The sequence below is a fragment of the Jaculus jaculus genome, chromosome X (assembly GCF_020740685.1).
Source record: "Jaculus jaculus isolate mJacJac1 chromosome X, mJacJac1.mat.Y.cur, whole genome shotgun sequence".
Classification (NCBI taxonomy): Eukaryota; Metazoa; Chordata; class Mammalia; order Rodentia; family Dipodidae; genus Jaculus; species Jaculus jaculus.
In genome coordinates, this window is record NC_059125.1 from 151,357,593 (window position 1) to 151,374,375 (window position 16,783).

General features: G+C 52.8%; 1 protein-coding gene across 1 annotated transcript in view; it reads left to right on the forward strand.

Annotated features, from left to right (window-relative positions):
- Atp2b3 (ATPase plasma membrane Ca2+ transporting 3) overlaps positions 1 to 16,321 on the forward strand; it is a 75,538-nt gene extending 59,217 nt beyond the window's left edge. Inside the window, 3 exon segments of the mRNA XM_045140703.1 lie at positions 3,407 to 3,493; positions 13,229 to 13,408; positions 13,410 to 16,321. Coding sequence (XP_044996638.1) covers positions 3,407 to 3,493; positions 13,229 to 13,408; positions 13,410 to 13,550 — 408 coding nt within the window. The 3' untranslated portion in view covers positions 13,551 to 16,321.
- The last annotated feature ends 462 nt before the right edge of the window (positions 16,322 to 16,783 follow it).

A 16,783-nucleotide genomic window follows, 5' to 3' on the forward strand; every position in this document is an offset into this window, starting at 1 on the left:
CCTATGTCTATGTCTTCCTCCATTTGTGTTTACCACACGTGACCAAGAAGTGGTCCTCTAGTCTTTCCTGATGCACAATCCCGCCACCAGGAACCTGGTGTGGCCCAGCCTGGGAGTACCCCTCTTTCACTGGGGCCCCAGCCTCAGATCAGTCCATGTAGGTATGCATGCCACTGGCTTGGCATTGAGATGGTTCCCAGCTGCCTACCTGCTCCACTGGCTTTGCTCAGCTTCATCCTTCTAATGTTACCTCCACCTGGGGGCCTGGGGAGCCCGTTTTCATTGTCTCCAGGACAAAGTCTCAGCTCCTGACTGTGGCCTTCAAACTCCAACCTCTTGGCATGTGTTCCTTTCCACGTCCCTATGACCTCGGCTCTTTCCAGATATACACCCTGCTTACTGTTGCTCCTGCCATTGCGACCCGCTGAGCCCTCTCTTCATGCTGTAAAAGCCTGCTCAAAGGCCACCAAGTCTTGTGAATTCTCACATGTCACATGCTCCTACCCTTATGGGCTAACTGTGAGTCTACGCATGTCAGAATGCCCTGGGGAACTTTCCAGAACTGCAGTCCCCAAATCTACCCCCAGAGTGGGATCCTACAGAACTGGGGTGAGGTGGTCCCACAGTTACACATTGAAGGCATTCCCCAGAGGCCAAGCATTCTGAGAACCTCCCCTAGTTTGGCCAGAAAGGGATGTTCTGAGCCGTATCACAGAGAGAAGCTGGGAAGAGGAAGGGCACTGATGCCTGCAGCAGTGTCCTGGATAGCCTTGGGTGCAGCAGAGAGAGAGCTCTTAATTCTCTGAAATAAATATCCACGTGCTAGCATAAATGCATATCAGATGTTAGAGGGCAGCCTTCCTATCATACAGTGTGCATATGGCCACTCAGCTGTGCATTCCAAGAGACTGTGACCATAAGCCCCTATTCGGGTCCAGCATGAGCCCAGGAACACAGTACAGTAACATGTTGATCCCCACCAGCCTATTTCACTTCTGTCAATGCAGTGCAAAGCAGTTTTAGCTTTTCTACCAGCTGAGACAGCAGTCTTGTCCCCACCCAGGGGACTGCTGATGTCTGATTAGAGAAGTGGGCCCGACCAGTCGGAATCCTGGTGTTCCACGCAATTCTAACTGTTCCGTACCCGAGTAGGTGCTTTATAAGCAAGGAGGTGGGGCCACAGGGGAAGCAGCTAGCCCAAAAGCACCCAGGCAGAGCCAGGGCTGGCCAGGGCCCGAGTCTCTTGCACACTCCTTTCCTGATCATAAAGCCACTCTGATTCCTTCACGGGGCTCAATCCCCATTCCTTTGAAGTTTGGCTCTACCCTGTCAAACTTTCTGTGCTTCTCAAGAATGCTGATGCAGTCACTTTCGCTCAACTTTTTAAGAGCTTCCACTCCATTTGATTCCAAATACCTGCTTGACAAACAGAAGCAAAGCCTGCGAGAAGCCCCTCAGGTTGTATGTGTTTTCTAGGCAACTGGCCCCAGATTTCTGGATCTTGTGAACCACAAAATTGCTCCCCGGATTTCGGAGGCCTGCACAACATTTTCTGTTGCTAAGTAACCCAATACCCACTCTCACCACTGTTCTATACTAATGTATCAATGCACCAGACACTAGGGTGTCATTCCACAATAAAAGACAGTGCCTCAAACCCAGAAATGTAGCTTTTTGAATGTTCATGATGCGATCTGTCTTTTTTTTTTTTTTTTGCATTCTATTGTAAGCCAATGAGATGCTTCACCAATGACTGGGCCTTTTTCCTAGCCAGTGCTGGGGCCTCTGATGGGGTGGAGGCGGTGATGGTGGTATTTTCCCAGATGTGGTTATTCTATGGGGGGGGGTGCCATGTAGAACCAGGAGAGGTTGGTGCAAAGGCCGGCTTCACATTCTTGATCTTCTCCAGAGAGAAGGAACTGTCTCCATAGCTTAGAAACGTTGAACTCTAAAGAGGTGTAGATCCAATGTCAGTGCAGCAACCACCTTCCTTTCGTGGGCTGATGTGAAGTGAGTGTGCACTATGGGCTACTCCAGACCACAAGCTCAGAGAGGGAGGGAGGGAAGGAGGAGCAGGTGGATGGAAGGAGGGAGGGAGGCAGAGGGAGGGAGGCACGTAGACAGTAAACTGTGCTAAGCACCAAACGGCCCTGGGGCAGGTTAGTGGAAGGAGAAATGGTTTCCGCAGCGTGTCCAAGGTTGAGAGGCATCTTGGTTGGGGGAGGGTCTCCACACTCAAGCTGTCCCCCTCCAAGAAGCCCTGGCCCATGTCAGTGATCCAGAGAAGCCTGCTGGTTACCGTGTACACCACCGCAGGGCTTGAGGTGGGCCAGGAAGTAAGGTTGCTTCAGACTCCAGAAATGCATGCTACCCGTGTCATTCAGTGAACTACATGGCACTTTCCAGATGTCAGAGCCAGCCCCAGAGATTCTCCCCTCTGAGAGGAGGCCACGAGTGGGCTTTGCTTCTGCTAGCCTCTCAGAGTCTAGTCACATGGCCTCCCAGTGGAGAGCACTGGATGTGGCCCTTAGACAGAAGTATCTTTGGATCTCGCTGCCTGTGTCTATCATAACATTAGAGTAAAAAAAAAAAAAAGGCTGAAAATCCAGACACTGGGTCAGAAAGTTCCTAGCGGCATGTGCCCATAAGGTTCTCCCCTGGATCTCACTTTCCGCAGCCCCATTTCCTTTTCATCTTCTAGGCATCACAAGGGGTGGGGATGAAACAGAAGCCATATTTGCTCCCCAGTCCTCCCAACCTCCACTGCTGAGGACTTTGGGAAGGAGTTCTGACCAGATGAAGCCCGTGCTCTTGGAAGCCACCTCTGGTTGCATTTCACTCTTGCAATGGCTTAGATCAGGACGCTGCCCTCCTGTGGAGCAAGGCAGCCCAGCCGATGGAGAAGCGAGAGAACCTCTCGCTTAAAGGACCATGAGCAAGGACAGGGATTCCCGAGGGCCCTGGCAAGGGCCTCTCCCATGCCCACATGCCACTGGGAATGAGCCTCTTTCTAATGGGAGCATGTCATATCCCTCAGGTGTGTTGGGGCGGAAATAAAGGTTGAGAACTACCGAAGTAGGATAAGGAAGTATTGCCAGACACAGGTACTCACTGACGAGTGGCTTGCAATGAACATACCGTGAATGCAAGTGACTACCTCGAAAATGTTTGCAGTGTGACCCTTCCCTCCTACACTCCCGACCACTAACCATATGCCCAGCAAACCCTCTCTCGGTCATGGCCGGGTCAAGAGCATTGTTAGCTCCCAGGGAGCAGGACTGACCTAGCTGAGGCTTTGCTGTCCCGATATGTCCCCAGTGTGGCCCCTGTCCTTACCCAGCCCCACCCTGTGCAGTAGCCTGGACCTCAGTGCAAGCCAACCTTTATCTCGTTTTCTCTCCCACAGATGGAGGTAGTGAGTACCTTCAAGAGAAGCGGGTCATTTCAGGGTGCTGTGCGCCGGCGGTCTTCAGTCCTCAGCCAGCTCCATGACGTAACCAATCTTTCTACCCCTACTCACGTAACTCTCTCTGCTGCCAAGCCCACCAGCGCTGTTGGCAGTGAGTCTTAACTTCCCTTTTCTCTCATAAATGGCACCTCGGGGGAACATAAAGCCGCCCCAACTCTGCCTTCTCTTTTTTCCAGTCTTGCATTTTCCGCTCACCGTGGCTTGCCTTCTTTAACGCCTGTCCAGTCCTTCCTGCCAGACAGTGGTGTGTCTCTCCAAAGCCATATTCTCTTATGAAATGACCCCACGGCACTGCCGGCCCTTCTGTCCTTTGCTCTGTTTGAGTTTGGGTTTGAGTTCAGGGCTCCTGCTACCATTGGTTTTCTTTTCTTGAACTTGTCCGCATGGGCCCATGAACGTGGGCCTCTTCCAAGTGGTGTCTGGTGTCAGGCTGGGGACTTGCTCTGCGTGCTAGAGTGGGTGTCAGCGTAGCCCACAAGCCAGGGCCGCCCTCCTAGGGCAGGCAGAGGCCCATGATGGGGCATCATTGCAGCCCAAGCATCCAGCCCACCTCCTCAGGGAATGCATTCAGCATTCTCCTTGAGGTGACTTCCAGAGGATTCCGCTGTCACCAGTCCCTGGGTGGGCTCAGTGGTGGCCAAGAGCTCCTGTGCAGCTGCTGCCTGCCCTATAGGCCCCACCCCAAGCCAGGAGCTGCCGAAGGCACCCCGAGAACCGGAGCTGCTCTGTGTGCCCTTCCCCGAGCACCTTGCTCTTTCAGAAAAAGCCTGAGCCGGTGCTCTCCTCCTGCTCCCTCCTCAGCGAATCCAGGATGTGTCAGTGCAAAGCTCCCACTTTAAACAGAACTCAGGGACTGTCCTGCATAGATAGAAGCTTCCATAATTGCTCATAGCATTTGACAAAGACAAAGGAGAGGCGGCTAGACTGCTGAACCAGCCACCTTACAGTGCCCCCCAACAGGAGAGAATGCAGGGAATCACAGGGGTACCCTCATTCCTACCCAGGCACAAACAGTAAGCTCCAAGTATGGGCCCAAGCCCCTGCCAGTATGGTTCAATGCTATCTCTTTCCTTTCCTTCCAGTGAGCCCCCTCGCAGCTCCCTTCGCGAGCACGCCTCTCCCACGCTGACGGGAGCCCTTAACTATGCCTTTTTCCCATCACAGACTCTTCAAGTTTCTTTTGGCTTGATTTCTTTCTGTTCTTTTTTTTTAGGAACTGGTGAGAGTTCCCCGGTTGGGGGGACACCCCTCCTCTTGCTTAAGCTGTCCTTTCGGGCCACTGTGCCCTTTGAGGCAAGGACAAGCCCCTCCCCCCACCAGGAAGAGCACCAGCGTATGTGTGCACACCCCCCTTCTCCAAACCACAGGCCACACGCACCTGCACTCCCCGCTCATACGTCCCCAGATCCATCTGGGTCACAGACATTAGCCCACACACATCACCATTGGCCTAGAATGCAGCCAACTCTCCTGGCACACCAAAATGGGACCCAGAGGGGACTGGAACTTGTGGCCACTCCACCCAGAGAAGCTGGCAAGAGGCTCTGTCTGGTGAGGGTCCATGACTTTCCTGGGAACAAGGCTTAGAGTGGATTGGCATGCCCAGGAATACACTCAAAACTGCCCATTCCCTTCTTCCCCGTCCCCACTGACTTCCTCCACTTTTTTCTTTGCCGTGTCTCTCTGCACCTCCTGTCTGTCTGTCCATCTGCCCATCTACGGCCTTACTGCCTTAAGGGACAGCTGACAAAGCCTTCCTCCATGTACCCTTCAAGCCTTCTCCACAGCTCTGGCCTTGGGCCTCCCTGCAGCCTCTGTAGCCAGCTGGCTCCGCAGCCTCTCCTGGTCTGTCTCTTCACTCCCTCGCCATTCCTCCCTAAGGGTAGCCTCTTGCTCTTGTCTTCTTTGGCTCCCAGAACCTTCTTTCCCTCCATCCTTCCTTCCATGGCCATCTGCCCCCCCTTTCCATCTCCAGAGCCCAGCAGTGCCTGGTAAGTACAGTGGAAGAGACACTCCCCCCATACTGTCCACGAGCCATTTGAGGGGAGGCCTAAACAAGAGGCGATGGGTAGGCATCAGGGCCTTCTGAGGGCTCTGGTGTGAAAACAAGGGTCCTGATGGCCCAATTGACCGAGTAGGCCACACCTCAAAAGCAAAACCCTCCCTGGGGAGGCAGATGCCGGTTGGGGCACCTGGAAACTCCAGGGGGCACTTGCTTTGCTTCCCGGAGTCACTGGCCAAGACTGCTTCCTACGTTCATTGCAATGCGGCAAGTCCATTTAGAACTCGGAGCCTAACCTCTGGGTTTTGGTAGCGCCCACAAATCACTGTGCCCCATATCCTTATAAATTGGGAAAAGGTAGGCCCGTGCAAGGGCCAGGACCTACTTAGGGCCCTATAGGTAGCCAGGTCTGGCAGAGTGGACACTAGCTCTCCCTGCCCATCTCCTTGGACCTTTCTGGATGACTAGAGCTGCTGATGGAACTCCTCTGGACGACACGCAGCATTGTGCAAGGTGTTTTGGCCACAGCTGCCCTGACTAGCCCCAGAAGCCACAGTCCCACACAAGAGGAATTTTCCATTCTTTTCACTTGCTCCAGGCCAGTCTGCCTTTCACCCTGCAGGGACCACAAGACTGTGCCTGCATCTCCCAGGACACTGGAGGGGCTTCCTGTTGAAAGGCATTCCCACAAAAGGCCTCTGGCTCTCTGGGGATAAAGGCCACTTACTCGGTATCTACCTCCAGGGCGAATGTAAGAGGTAGCCAGAGGACATTTTCCAAGCCAGAGGGAGACTGAGATCAGGACCCTTGGAACTTGGTGCACCCTCTTCATCCTTTCTAGCCTTCCACACTAACACGCGCGCGTGCACACACACACACACACACACACACACACACACACCCCTCTGCTACTTCTGGACTCAGGAGCGTCTCACATCCCCACATCCTTCTTTGCACACAGACCAAGATGACCATGACCTCCCAACTGCTCATTCCAGGTTAGCCTCTGTATGGTTCACCCCACTCGGCCATTTCTCCCCTGCCAGCCTTGAGGCTACCCCATCAGAGCCATCTCATTCATAATCTCCAGGCCCAGGATGTCGAGTCTTCCCCCTCATGGCTGCCACCTCATTTCTTGTGACCTGGGCCACGACCTTTAGGCCAGCCTGTGTGGATGGCTCAGGAAACAATGGGCTGTGGAATCTCTTCCCACCCCAGCCTCACACTTAAGCATTGGGGCTGCTGGAAGTCCAACTTCACTCTCTCAGTGTTTATTAAGATCCTCAAAGTGTGGCTGGAGAGAGGGTGTCACAGTCACCCAGTTTTGCTAACCAATCAGCCAGCCCCAAGCACTGTGTGCATCTCCCTCCTGGATCTTTGGGAAGGCCAGGCCTCTCTGTGCGCCCCAGTGGCCCAGTCCTTTTGTGTCTGTTTCCCAGGGGCACACACAGACACACCCTAAACCCTCTCTAGCCAGGTACCCAAAGTCTGTTCTCCCCAGCAATTCACTCTAGCAGCCAAGTTCAGCTCGTCCTTTCAGCAGCAGCCCTGGGCCTCTGGGCTCAAAATGGTTACTGTTGCAGTCATCTATGAGGTGGCCAGCGAAGGGGCGTGGTGGCTGGTAGGTTTCAGCCCCAGGTGGCCAGTGGGGAGGGGGCGGGTGGGGTCCTTCCTCAAGGTCTTCAGTTCTGACAAACCCTGTGGAAACCAATTATAGCAGTTGCATTATTTTAATGGGCTTTTTTTTTTTTTTTTTGCAACATGAAAACCCTTTACCCAATGGGACCCTTCCAGAGCCCAGGGTGGAGCCTGTTTATCACACTCTTACAGAAGGCCCCACCAAAGTGAAAACAGTCTTGTTTGCTACAGATTGCTCCATTGTCAAGGAGTTTATTGGTGCTGAGACGAATCTCCCCACTTGGGTTTCTGCCTCCATGTTGGGAAAGCATTAGTTCCCTAGTAGGGGCCCCACTCCGTCTCAAGCCTGGAACCACAGGCTAAACCACAGGGGAACAAGCTTCCAGGGAATCCCTAAGGCATACAACAGAACATAGCCTAGGGAAGACCCCACAAGCCCTAGTTTGAGCTCCTCCGGGTCGGCAGCTTGAGCTAGCAGCTGAGAGAACATGGGGTGTAGTCAGCCAGCGTTGAAGCCAGACAAGGGGACCCGTGGGCCTTCGTCCTGTGGTCTTGGCCTCACCATCTGAAAAGTCTGGGCTTGGTTACCGCTGTCAGGAGCCCAAATCTGAGCTGGCATGGTCCTGGGCAGTGCGTGCATGCAGGAAAACTTAGCGACTACGTTGTGTCGGCTTGCCAGCACACCTGAAATCATGGCATTAGTTGCTACTGTCATCCCTTGGTAAAAGGACCACCCTGTGAGCTGATGAGGGTGGGGCCTCCCCTTGTTGCTTCCTGTATGGAGCAGTGAGGCTATGGCCAGACTCTCTTCAGTTTCCAGCCTTTCTGAGCCCAAAACGCCACGGTAGCAGACAGGCCCCTCCAGCCAAAGACGATTCTAGACCAGTAGTTGGTACAGAGCAGTGGGAAGAAGAGGAAGGAGTCGGAGCTCCATGAGACTGGGCATAGAACACAGAGAACTCCAGGCCTGCTGCCTGAGGAATGGGAAGGAAGGGATGAGGAGCCGCAGAGCCTTTGGTCTCACATTTTCCTTCTTTCATGTCCTTTTTGCATTCTGTTTAATGGGGTGAGCCTTCCCTTGGGCCCTTCATTTTTTTCCCCAGCTTCTGTCCCTACGCTCCATCCTGCATCTGCAGCCCATCCCCGCTCTGCAACTCCCCACACTGGATGACGTAGGCAAGGTCCTGTGTGGCTCAAGAGAGCTGAGGGCATCCATCCTTCAGGGCATCCCCGCCTTCCTCATGCTGCAGCTTTGGAGAGAGGACTTGGTCTGCAGTATCCCTGCTAGGAAAGGGAGGGAGGCTCATAGAGTCCCTGCACCAGATCAGTAGCTGGTACCCCATGACCCGCATGCCCAGCTGTCTGAGCCACACAGAGATACCAAGAGTCTCCTCTGGGTGGCAGCTGATGAGCAGAGAAAGGAGTGAGTACAGATGGTCACAAGCCTCCTGAGGAAACCCAGGTGGTTAGGGAACACCTCACTGAGTTCTGATTGAAAAGAAAAAATGGCAGCCACGGGTGGGTGTGGGGGATGGAAATCACTTAGAACCACTTAGGGCAGGAGTCTCGACCTAGCAGGGATTAGGGGTCTGGAATGTTCCAGAACAGCTCCACCTAACTGGTTAAAACAAAGTGTGTGGAGAGCCTCGAAAGGAGCTGGGAGCAAGCATGTTACACTCACTCACTCACTCACTGAGGCCTGCTGGGTGTGACCAGCTCACTGGACACTGGGGCCATCAGTGAATGTCACATGTAAAGGCCTGTCTCGAGGGGGAGGGAGAGCTTGGCTGCCACAGAAAAACAGAAGAGAGAACAATGGGAAGCTCACACAGGTAGAAGGGTACTGGGGTCACTGAGGAGAGGGGGCAGGGAGCCCAGAGGCTCTCTGAGGAAGAGCCTTTCTAGAAGTCAAGGCCCTGAGGCAAGAATGTAGCAGAGGCTGGAGGCGGTAAAAGGGAAAGAGTGAGAGAGGCCTAGGTGGGGACTTGAGGACTTGAGGTCGTCCTCTGTGACGAACGCTGTTGCTAGAAAGGAACGCTGAGCTGCCGTGGTGAGGACAGACTGTGAGGTCTGAGAGGGAAGCAAAGCAGTAAGCGGCCAGGTGTCATGGTGGTGGTGACAGTGGAGGGGGTGAAGTGGCCGATTCTGGATGTCTTCTGAGGAGAGTGGTGACATTGTCCAGGGCTGGGGATGATCATGACTCAAACCCCCGTGTCTGGAGCCAGAGCGGGGAGAGCAGCTAGCAAGCAGGTGCCGCGGAAGGCCACAGACTACGGCAGTTCTTGTCAGACATCAGGGTTGGTCAGATGGATGGAAAGTGGCTGGGGAGGAGCTGAAGGGAAGTTAGGGAAGCATCAAGTGCTCTGCTGGGGTCATGGCAGCCAATAGTGTCCTCGGGGCTGCCGTTCATCACAGGGTGCATACAAAGTGGGGCAGCAGCTGGAGGTGTCTGTGAGACCTGTGGTGGGGAGAAGCCAAGACAAGCAAACGGCCTGGATATGGGTGAAAGAGATGGCATGAATGACACCCTTGAGTGGGTTGAGGGCCGTGAGCCACATCGCTTCACTTAGGCCATGAAAAGTCACACACACGTTCCAGCCCTACCCCTTGGTCTTCCCAGAAGCCTTAACCGTAGCCTAGAACTCATCTTTCCTGAAGGACTGCTTTGATTTAAAAATGATCTGACATGTGCCTGTCATCCCAACACCCAGATGGTGAAGACAGGAAGATCTCGAGTTCGAGATCAGCCTGAGCTACATAGCAAGACCTTGTCTCAAAAACTGAGTTATCCTACAGGCAAATGAACTGTGGGATAGTTCAGTGTTCCCAGACCAGTTCCATCACTCACAAGAATGTAGTCAGGTGGGGAAGTAACAGGGTCTGACTCAGTGAAAAGAGCCTGGGAATCCTGAGTCACCAAACCCTTAGTCAGGAGCTATGAGTCAGGCACAGAGGCAAGATGGAAATCAGGCAGACAAGATCATCAGCCCTGAGAGGCAGCAGTGAAGACCAGGAGGTACTCTGGTGAGATGGTTTGGAGTTAGGGCCCACTGGGTGCACCCACAGGGAAACATCTAGGGCAGGTGGACTTGAGGTTGAGGTGTTTTGGGGGTTTTGCCAGAGCTCTGGGCCACTGAGGAGAGGATGAGAGTGAGTGTGAGAAAGGGCCAGTCTGTCAAGGTGGAAAAGTGTTCTGGCTACATGTGGTGCCCATGATACCAATAGCATCTATGTGATCTGATGGGCCTCGAAGGGCGCAAAGGCCCTGGGGAAGGCAGAGATGGAGAAGCAGCGAATGCAGGGAAAATACCAGGCAGGAAGTTGAGGAAAGGTCAAGGGCAGCTGTGGGCTGGGCTGGGCTGGGAAACAGGCTCCACGCAGCCTTAGCTGGGAACACCAAATTCCAGACCTGGATGAAGGAAGCCTAGGGCCACAGATAGGTTCGCAGGCACCTAGCATGAGCCTTGTTCCTGTCCCCTCCCGCCCTTGTCACTCCTACAGACTCTTGCTGCTTTCTATTGAACCGGGCTCCTGAGCCCTTCAGCCTTCGGGTTGCTCCCAATGCCCCGTCATAGGTCAGTACCGCACCGCTTTGTGCCAGCCCCAGATTCGAATGCAGGGAAGAAAGAAGCCACAGCAAAGCTGACCCCTGTCGGTGGCATGTGGGCCTCTCAACCAGGTCGGCTTGGCTCATTCACACCTGGCAGGCATATGGACCCCAGTGTTGGTGGATCGGGCATTCTGTGCCCAGCTCTGGCAGAAGGGAGAAGTGCCAGGAAGAGCCCGCCAGGAAGGGCCAGAGCAGCTGGAGGAGCAGAGGCAGGGGGTGGGATGTGAGGACTGCTCAGAGGCCGCGGTTTCCCTCTGTAGGAAAGGACTTTGGAGTTCAGCCAGGTGCAGCAACATCTGTGAGGAGGCTGGAGCAGGGGTCTGGCCTGATTACGTGACTGGCATTCAAATGAGGGACACTGGCTCACCAAGAAGGATGGTGTGACCAAAGTCACCTGGGCATTGCTGGCAAACTTACTGAACACAGCCTCAGGGTTAAGGGCAACAATGTACAGTTCATTCTCTATTCTATCACTTGATGGGTGTGGCCGACAGCTGGAGTAGGTGATGTCCCCCGTGTCAGCGTTCCAGTCCCACACTAAAAAACTAATGAGCAACATCTGAGTTGGCTATGAAAAGTGAATTCTGTTCTCATTTACAATGTGGATGGCTCTCAATTCCTGCATCGACCTCATTTCAGCAACGAGTCTGTAATAATGGACTGAGAAAGAACAGCTGGCCATTTGCAATCTGACAGATATGGCTTCACCAAGTCCAGAGAAAAATCCTAATTGGATTTCAGGTGTGGGCTTAGAAAACTCCAATTTTATAGAGCTTGCTTTTTTGCACTCCAAAGACAGGGAGGTTTGCCTTTGTAAACTGATTTAGGGGTACTGTGCTTGACCTGGCTGAGTTGTCAGTCCCGTGGTACAGACCGGAGGGCTGAAAGGAACTCATTGAAACCAGGATGATTCATTGTCAACTGCTCCTATAAAGGGCCAGTGAGTAAACATATTTCACTTTTCCGGCCAGGTCTCTGTCGCAACTACACAACCCTTCCCTTGTAGCTTGAGAACAGCCTTGGACAGTACATAGATGAATGGGCATGGCACCTTGCCAATAAAACTTTATTTACAAAAGAAACAAAGGGCCACAGTTCACCTTCTGGCCATACTTTGTAGATAACTTATCTAAATCAAGAATGCCAAATCCTAGCTCCTTGGACCTGAAAATGGCATTAGAATGTGTAGCACGTCCATCCGGTCACTGCCCCACACTATGTGGGGGATATCAATGCTGGCTTTGCATTTGCAGTATGTAAAGTAGGCATGGACAGCTAGCTACGCTGACACTGACTTGTGTGACATCTATCAGAGGCCTACACTTCAGCCCCTGGCTTCTAGAAACAGGAAGGAGCCCAAGCTGGACGGTGGGCAGGGAGAAACGAGACAGGCAGCCATTCTGTGACTTATAAAGCTTGAGTCTCTGTGTAAGCGAAGGTGGAAAAGCCAGAGGAGGAGAAGCTAGCTCTCAAGTCCTCAAGCACCGACCTACATATAGACTGAGCTGGGGGCAGATGGTCACGGTGGTGTGTGGGGGGGTCTGGAACATGGTCCGAAGCTCTCTCCTGAAGGAAGTTATGTTGATCTAAAGACTAGAAATGAGTGAGATGGGCAAGGAATGTGTAGGATAAGGCAAATCCAGGGTGTCCAAGTGGAAACTGGGGGCAAGAGAAGGAAGAGGAATAACAGGAGGGTAGACCAGGGGGGAGAAAGGCTGAGCAGCAGATCCAGAGGGCCACTAAGGGCCCCAAGCATGCAATCAGAGCCAATCACATATGTGTAGCTATGGTGCAAGGCTATAGAGACTATGAGGCAGCTGGACAGGGACAGGCTTGACATTGTGCAAATCCAAGCAAGGGTGGCCATTTTCAGTCTTGGTCCCCTGGTGTGGACTAGAGATCTGGGCCACAGTTTCTAAATGAGCCTCTGCACTTGGGATGAGGTAGAGGTAGAGATATGGTACCTCAGATCTAGGGACCAACCAGTTAATAAAGTAGAACAGGGACAGGTAGGAACAATACTAGGGAACCTTGAAAAGTTTCCAGAAATAAATGATGGAATAAGATTCAGATAAAGAAGTGGCTGGTGGTGAGGTCCCCAGAGAAGCTCTGTACATTTCTTTTCTACCAAGACGGAAGTCAATATGAGCCAAGACCCACAAGTGACACCCAAGCCTGTCTTGCTCCCAGGTCAAGACTCAGAAAGGCTGCATACCAGAACCCAGTGGTCCAGAATAGCCACCCACATCAGCCATGTTTCCAAGACAAAGGCCCAGACCTGCAGACCCTTTGTAGAGCCCAGCAGAGCTACCCCATTACCGATCAGCCCCCAGTGTGTGAACATTCATCATGCAACGTGTCAGCCATTGATGTGGGCACAACTGGACCAGTATCAGCTAGCCACTGACTGCCTCCTCTCCTTTCCTCTCCTCTCCTCATTTTTCTCTCTTCCCTTCCCTTCCTGCCTTCCCCACTTCCACCTGGGCCTTCTCCCCACCCTCCGCTGCAGATCCGGGTGGTGAAAGCATTCCGTAGCTCGCTCTACGAAGGCCTAGAGAAACCAGAATCCAAGAGCTGCATCCATAACTTCATGGCAACGCCCGAGTTTCTGATCAATGACTACACCCACAACATCCCGCTCATCGATGACACAGATGTGGATGAGAATGAGGAGCGCCTGAGGGCCCCGCCCCCCCCCGCCCCCCAACCAGAACAACAATGCCATAGACAGCGGCGTCTACCTGACCACGCATGCCACCAAGTCAGCTACCTCTTCAGCGTTCTCTCCCAGGCCTGGGAGCCCGCTCCACAGCATGGAGACGTCCCTCTAACCTGAACATGTCTTAGCTCATGTGTACGCGCGCGCGCACACACCCACACACACGCACGCACGCACGCACACAGGCACACTTGAACATACACACAGTCACACATACACAGGGGAACCCATACACCTGCCAAAGAGGGAAATAACTAAGGAGGCTGAAGACTTTTCGTACATGGTCTTTATGAGAGACAAAATACATCCAATAAGGGCGCAGCCCACCAGGCTTCTCACTTGAGACCCAGGAGGAGGAGGCGGAGGAGGAGGGAGAGACCCTTCAACCAGTGGCAAGAAGGAGAAAGGAGTGAGAAAAGCTGTGCTCCTCACCTTTTCTTTTTTCTACCGACGCTTCTTTTGGAAACACCCTAGTTCTATTGTGTGTGCACCATTTAGGCTATGCAGCGAGATGAGGGCTGGTGGGGCCTCTTGGGAGCTTTGCTGCACCCCACTTGGGAGAAATCAGATCAAAACACAGGCACCAAAGCCAGGAAGGAGGCTACTGTCCAAGCAGGCCACCGGAGGGAGCCACCTGCACCCACAGAGGACCTCCCCATCCAGAGCACTCTAGATCCATCTGCGGCCCGCATGGATGTGCGTATGTGTCTATATGTATGTGTGTGTCTATGCATATACATATATATGGCAAGATGCGTATTTAGATGCATATTTAAAGAATAAGGAACTATTTGTTGGCATGAGATTTCCATTCCTCTTAGCAGGCAGTTTCCTTTTGAAATTTCAGTACCGAATGTAGCGAGGTTCTTTCCAGGGACCGAGGCTGCAACATCATCTCAGTTACTATACTGCCCTCCCCAAGCTCCCATCCCTGCCTGGCCTGCTGAGATCCGAGAGGAGGAGGTCTGGAGAGTGCTGCGTGGGGCCTGGAGGCCTTACCCTTGGAACATTTGCACTTTGAGACCCCTGCCTATAGAGGAGAAAGACCTTTCCGTGGCATTTTTTTTTTTTTTAATTTAAAAGGAAAATACCAAAGCGTTGATGAGAATGGTCCCTTCCTGCAGGCAGCAAGGCAAGTTTTAGTTTGGGCTTCCTTCCACTTCAGTTCCAACTCCTGCACCCTGGCTGGCGGCTTGCTTTGTGCACATCCCCACTTTAAGAGCATGAAGTACTGTGCGTGAGGTGTGGGTCCTACGACAGCCCCCTCCCCGTGTGACCTAGTGGCAGGAACAGCTGCAGTAGCCTGAGCTCAACAGAGGCTGACTGAGGGCAGTGTTCAAACACATCCCCGCCAGCTCCTCTACCCTCACGCTCCATGCTTGGACAAATGACAGTGAGCGCCTGCTGGACTGACCACCCCAGCGTCTGCCAGAGCTCGGGGAATGCCACCCACCGAAGCATGCTTCCAGCCCCACCTTCACACCCACGGGACAACTGCAACCTAACAAGGCCGTGGCGGAGAAGCAAGATCTCTTGGAGAAACGGGATTTTATTGCTGTTGTCATCACTCTCATCATGCCAGTGGCTTTTCTGGGCCTACGGGGACCAAGCATGTGGCCAGCAGGGCTTGTGCCCCACCCAGGCAGGCAAGGCTAGTCAGCCAGCCACAAGGGGCCAGGTCTGGGACTCCCAAGACCATTCCCCCGGGAACTTGTCCTGGCTGTGTGGGCATTCTGTGTATGGAGCCGCAGCTTTCCCCAAACACGTGACAGCGGGAGGCAGAGAGTCCCGGGGCTGATAAGTCTTCTCAGTGGTGGGCCGACCCTCTTCCGTGTCCCCAGGTCCTAAGTCTGGTGAAGTGGGCAGCATTTTGCCCATTAGGTTCCCTCACTTTCTGAACTTCTGGGTATCATGATTTACAAAGAGGTGGCTTGGGTCTCACTCCATTTGCACACATACCTGTCACTTGGGCGTGAGGCTCAGCTGAGGGACGCAGGTTGAGGACAGGGAAGAGGCTACTTAGTACCCCCAGGAGCTGTGCCCATCCCACCCCATCCTGCATTAACCCTCCACAGCAGGCTTGCCTCAGCTCCCCAGCATCTACAGAGAGCCAAATGGAAAAGTGTTCCATCCACTGGTCCCATCAATGCCATGTCACCCCTGAGCAGGAGTAGTCAAATCTCGGGCAAAAGAATTTTGGTTAGGAGAGAAAAAATCACTTTAAAATGCCAGCTACAGGTCACTTAAAGCCATCCCTTTTTTCTAAAGGGCACATTGAGAATGTTACCCATTTGTAAATTGTTCCCTGATGTCCTTGTTCAAACCACCACAACAAAGGGCAACTCAGTTTGTTGAGGGTCTTTGTTCTTCAATAAGAAATCAAACATAGAGGGCTGCAGTCTAAGCAGGTCAGCTGCATCCAGCTACGCTCATGGGCTTCTTGTGTCCTCTGTCTACAACGATAGAGCAAATGGCCACTATATATTAAAAAGCCAACCCTCACTGCTGCTGTGTAAAGTTGCCTGACGTCAGTGTTGACTGTGTGATGCCCGCGCTGCCTTTGTGCTGAGCTGTGGGGTTCAGAGAAGGCGCTGGGAACTCACATCTTCTGTCCTGGTTCTTGTACAGTCTTCAGGCCAAGGGGCCTGGCTCATCGGGAAGCTTCTCTTTATAAAGCATTATATCATATGGAATGGCTTGGTCAACTGTGTTCAGTTAATAAATATGTTTTACGTTTTTATCTGCCTGTTATAACGATGAACAAAAATCTTAATGAGGAAGACCACAGATGCATAATAATTCAGTCTGTAGTTGAATTTCCTAATTTAAAGAATAGACCAAGATTTCTGTGTATAAAACAAATGAAAGGCTCCTACAATCCTGTTCTGGGTAATGTGTGTGATTTTATTTGGTGATTTCTCATATGGAACCAAACAGAGATGCATGTGTGCCACTGAGGCAGGGCAGAAGCCACAGCCAGGGCCTCCTCCTCACTGCAGCCTTGCTGGAATCTATGTGAAACGGCGCCGGCATGCCCTTGGGCAAGAGGTACCCTACCCTCAGGAGCTTCCTAGGGCTGGCTTGTCCTGAACAGGCCTGCCATGAATGTCCCAGCCAGTGTCCTCAATTAAGTCACAACAGCACACCAAATCTACCTCTAGGACCCAGTATGCTTGCACACTCCTTGGGGGCTTTTGATTGTGGTAAAATAAACAAAGGATGAAACTGAACAACTCAGCCTTTTTAGGGTCGAAGGATGGAACCCAGAGCCTTGTATGTGATGGTAGGCAGGTGTTCTGCTGCTGAGCCCCATCCCCAGCCCCTCAACCATGTGTGAGTACTGTT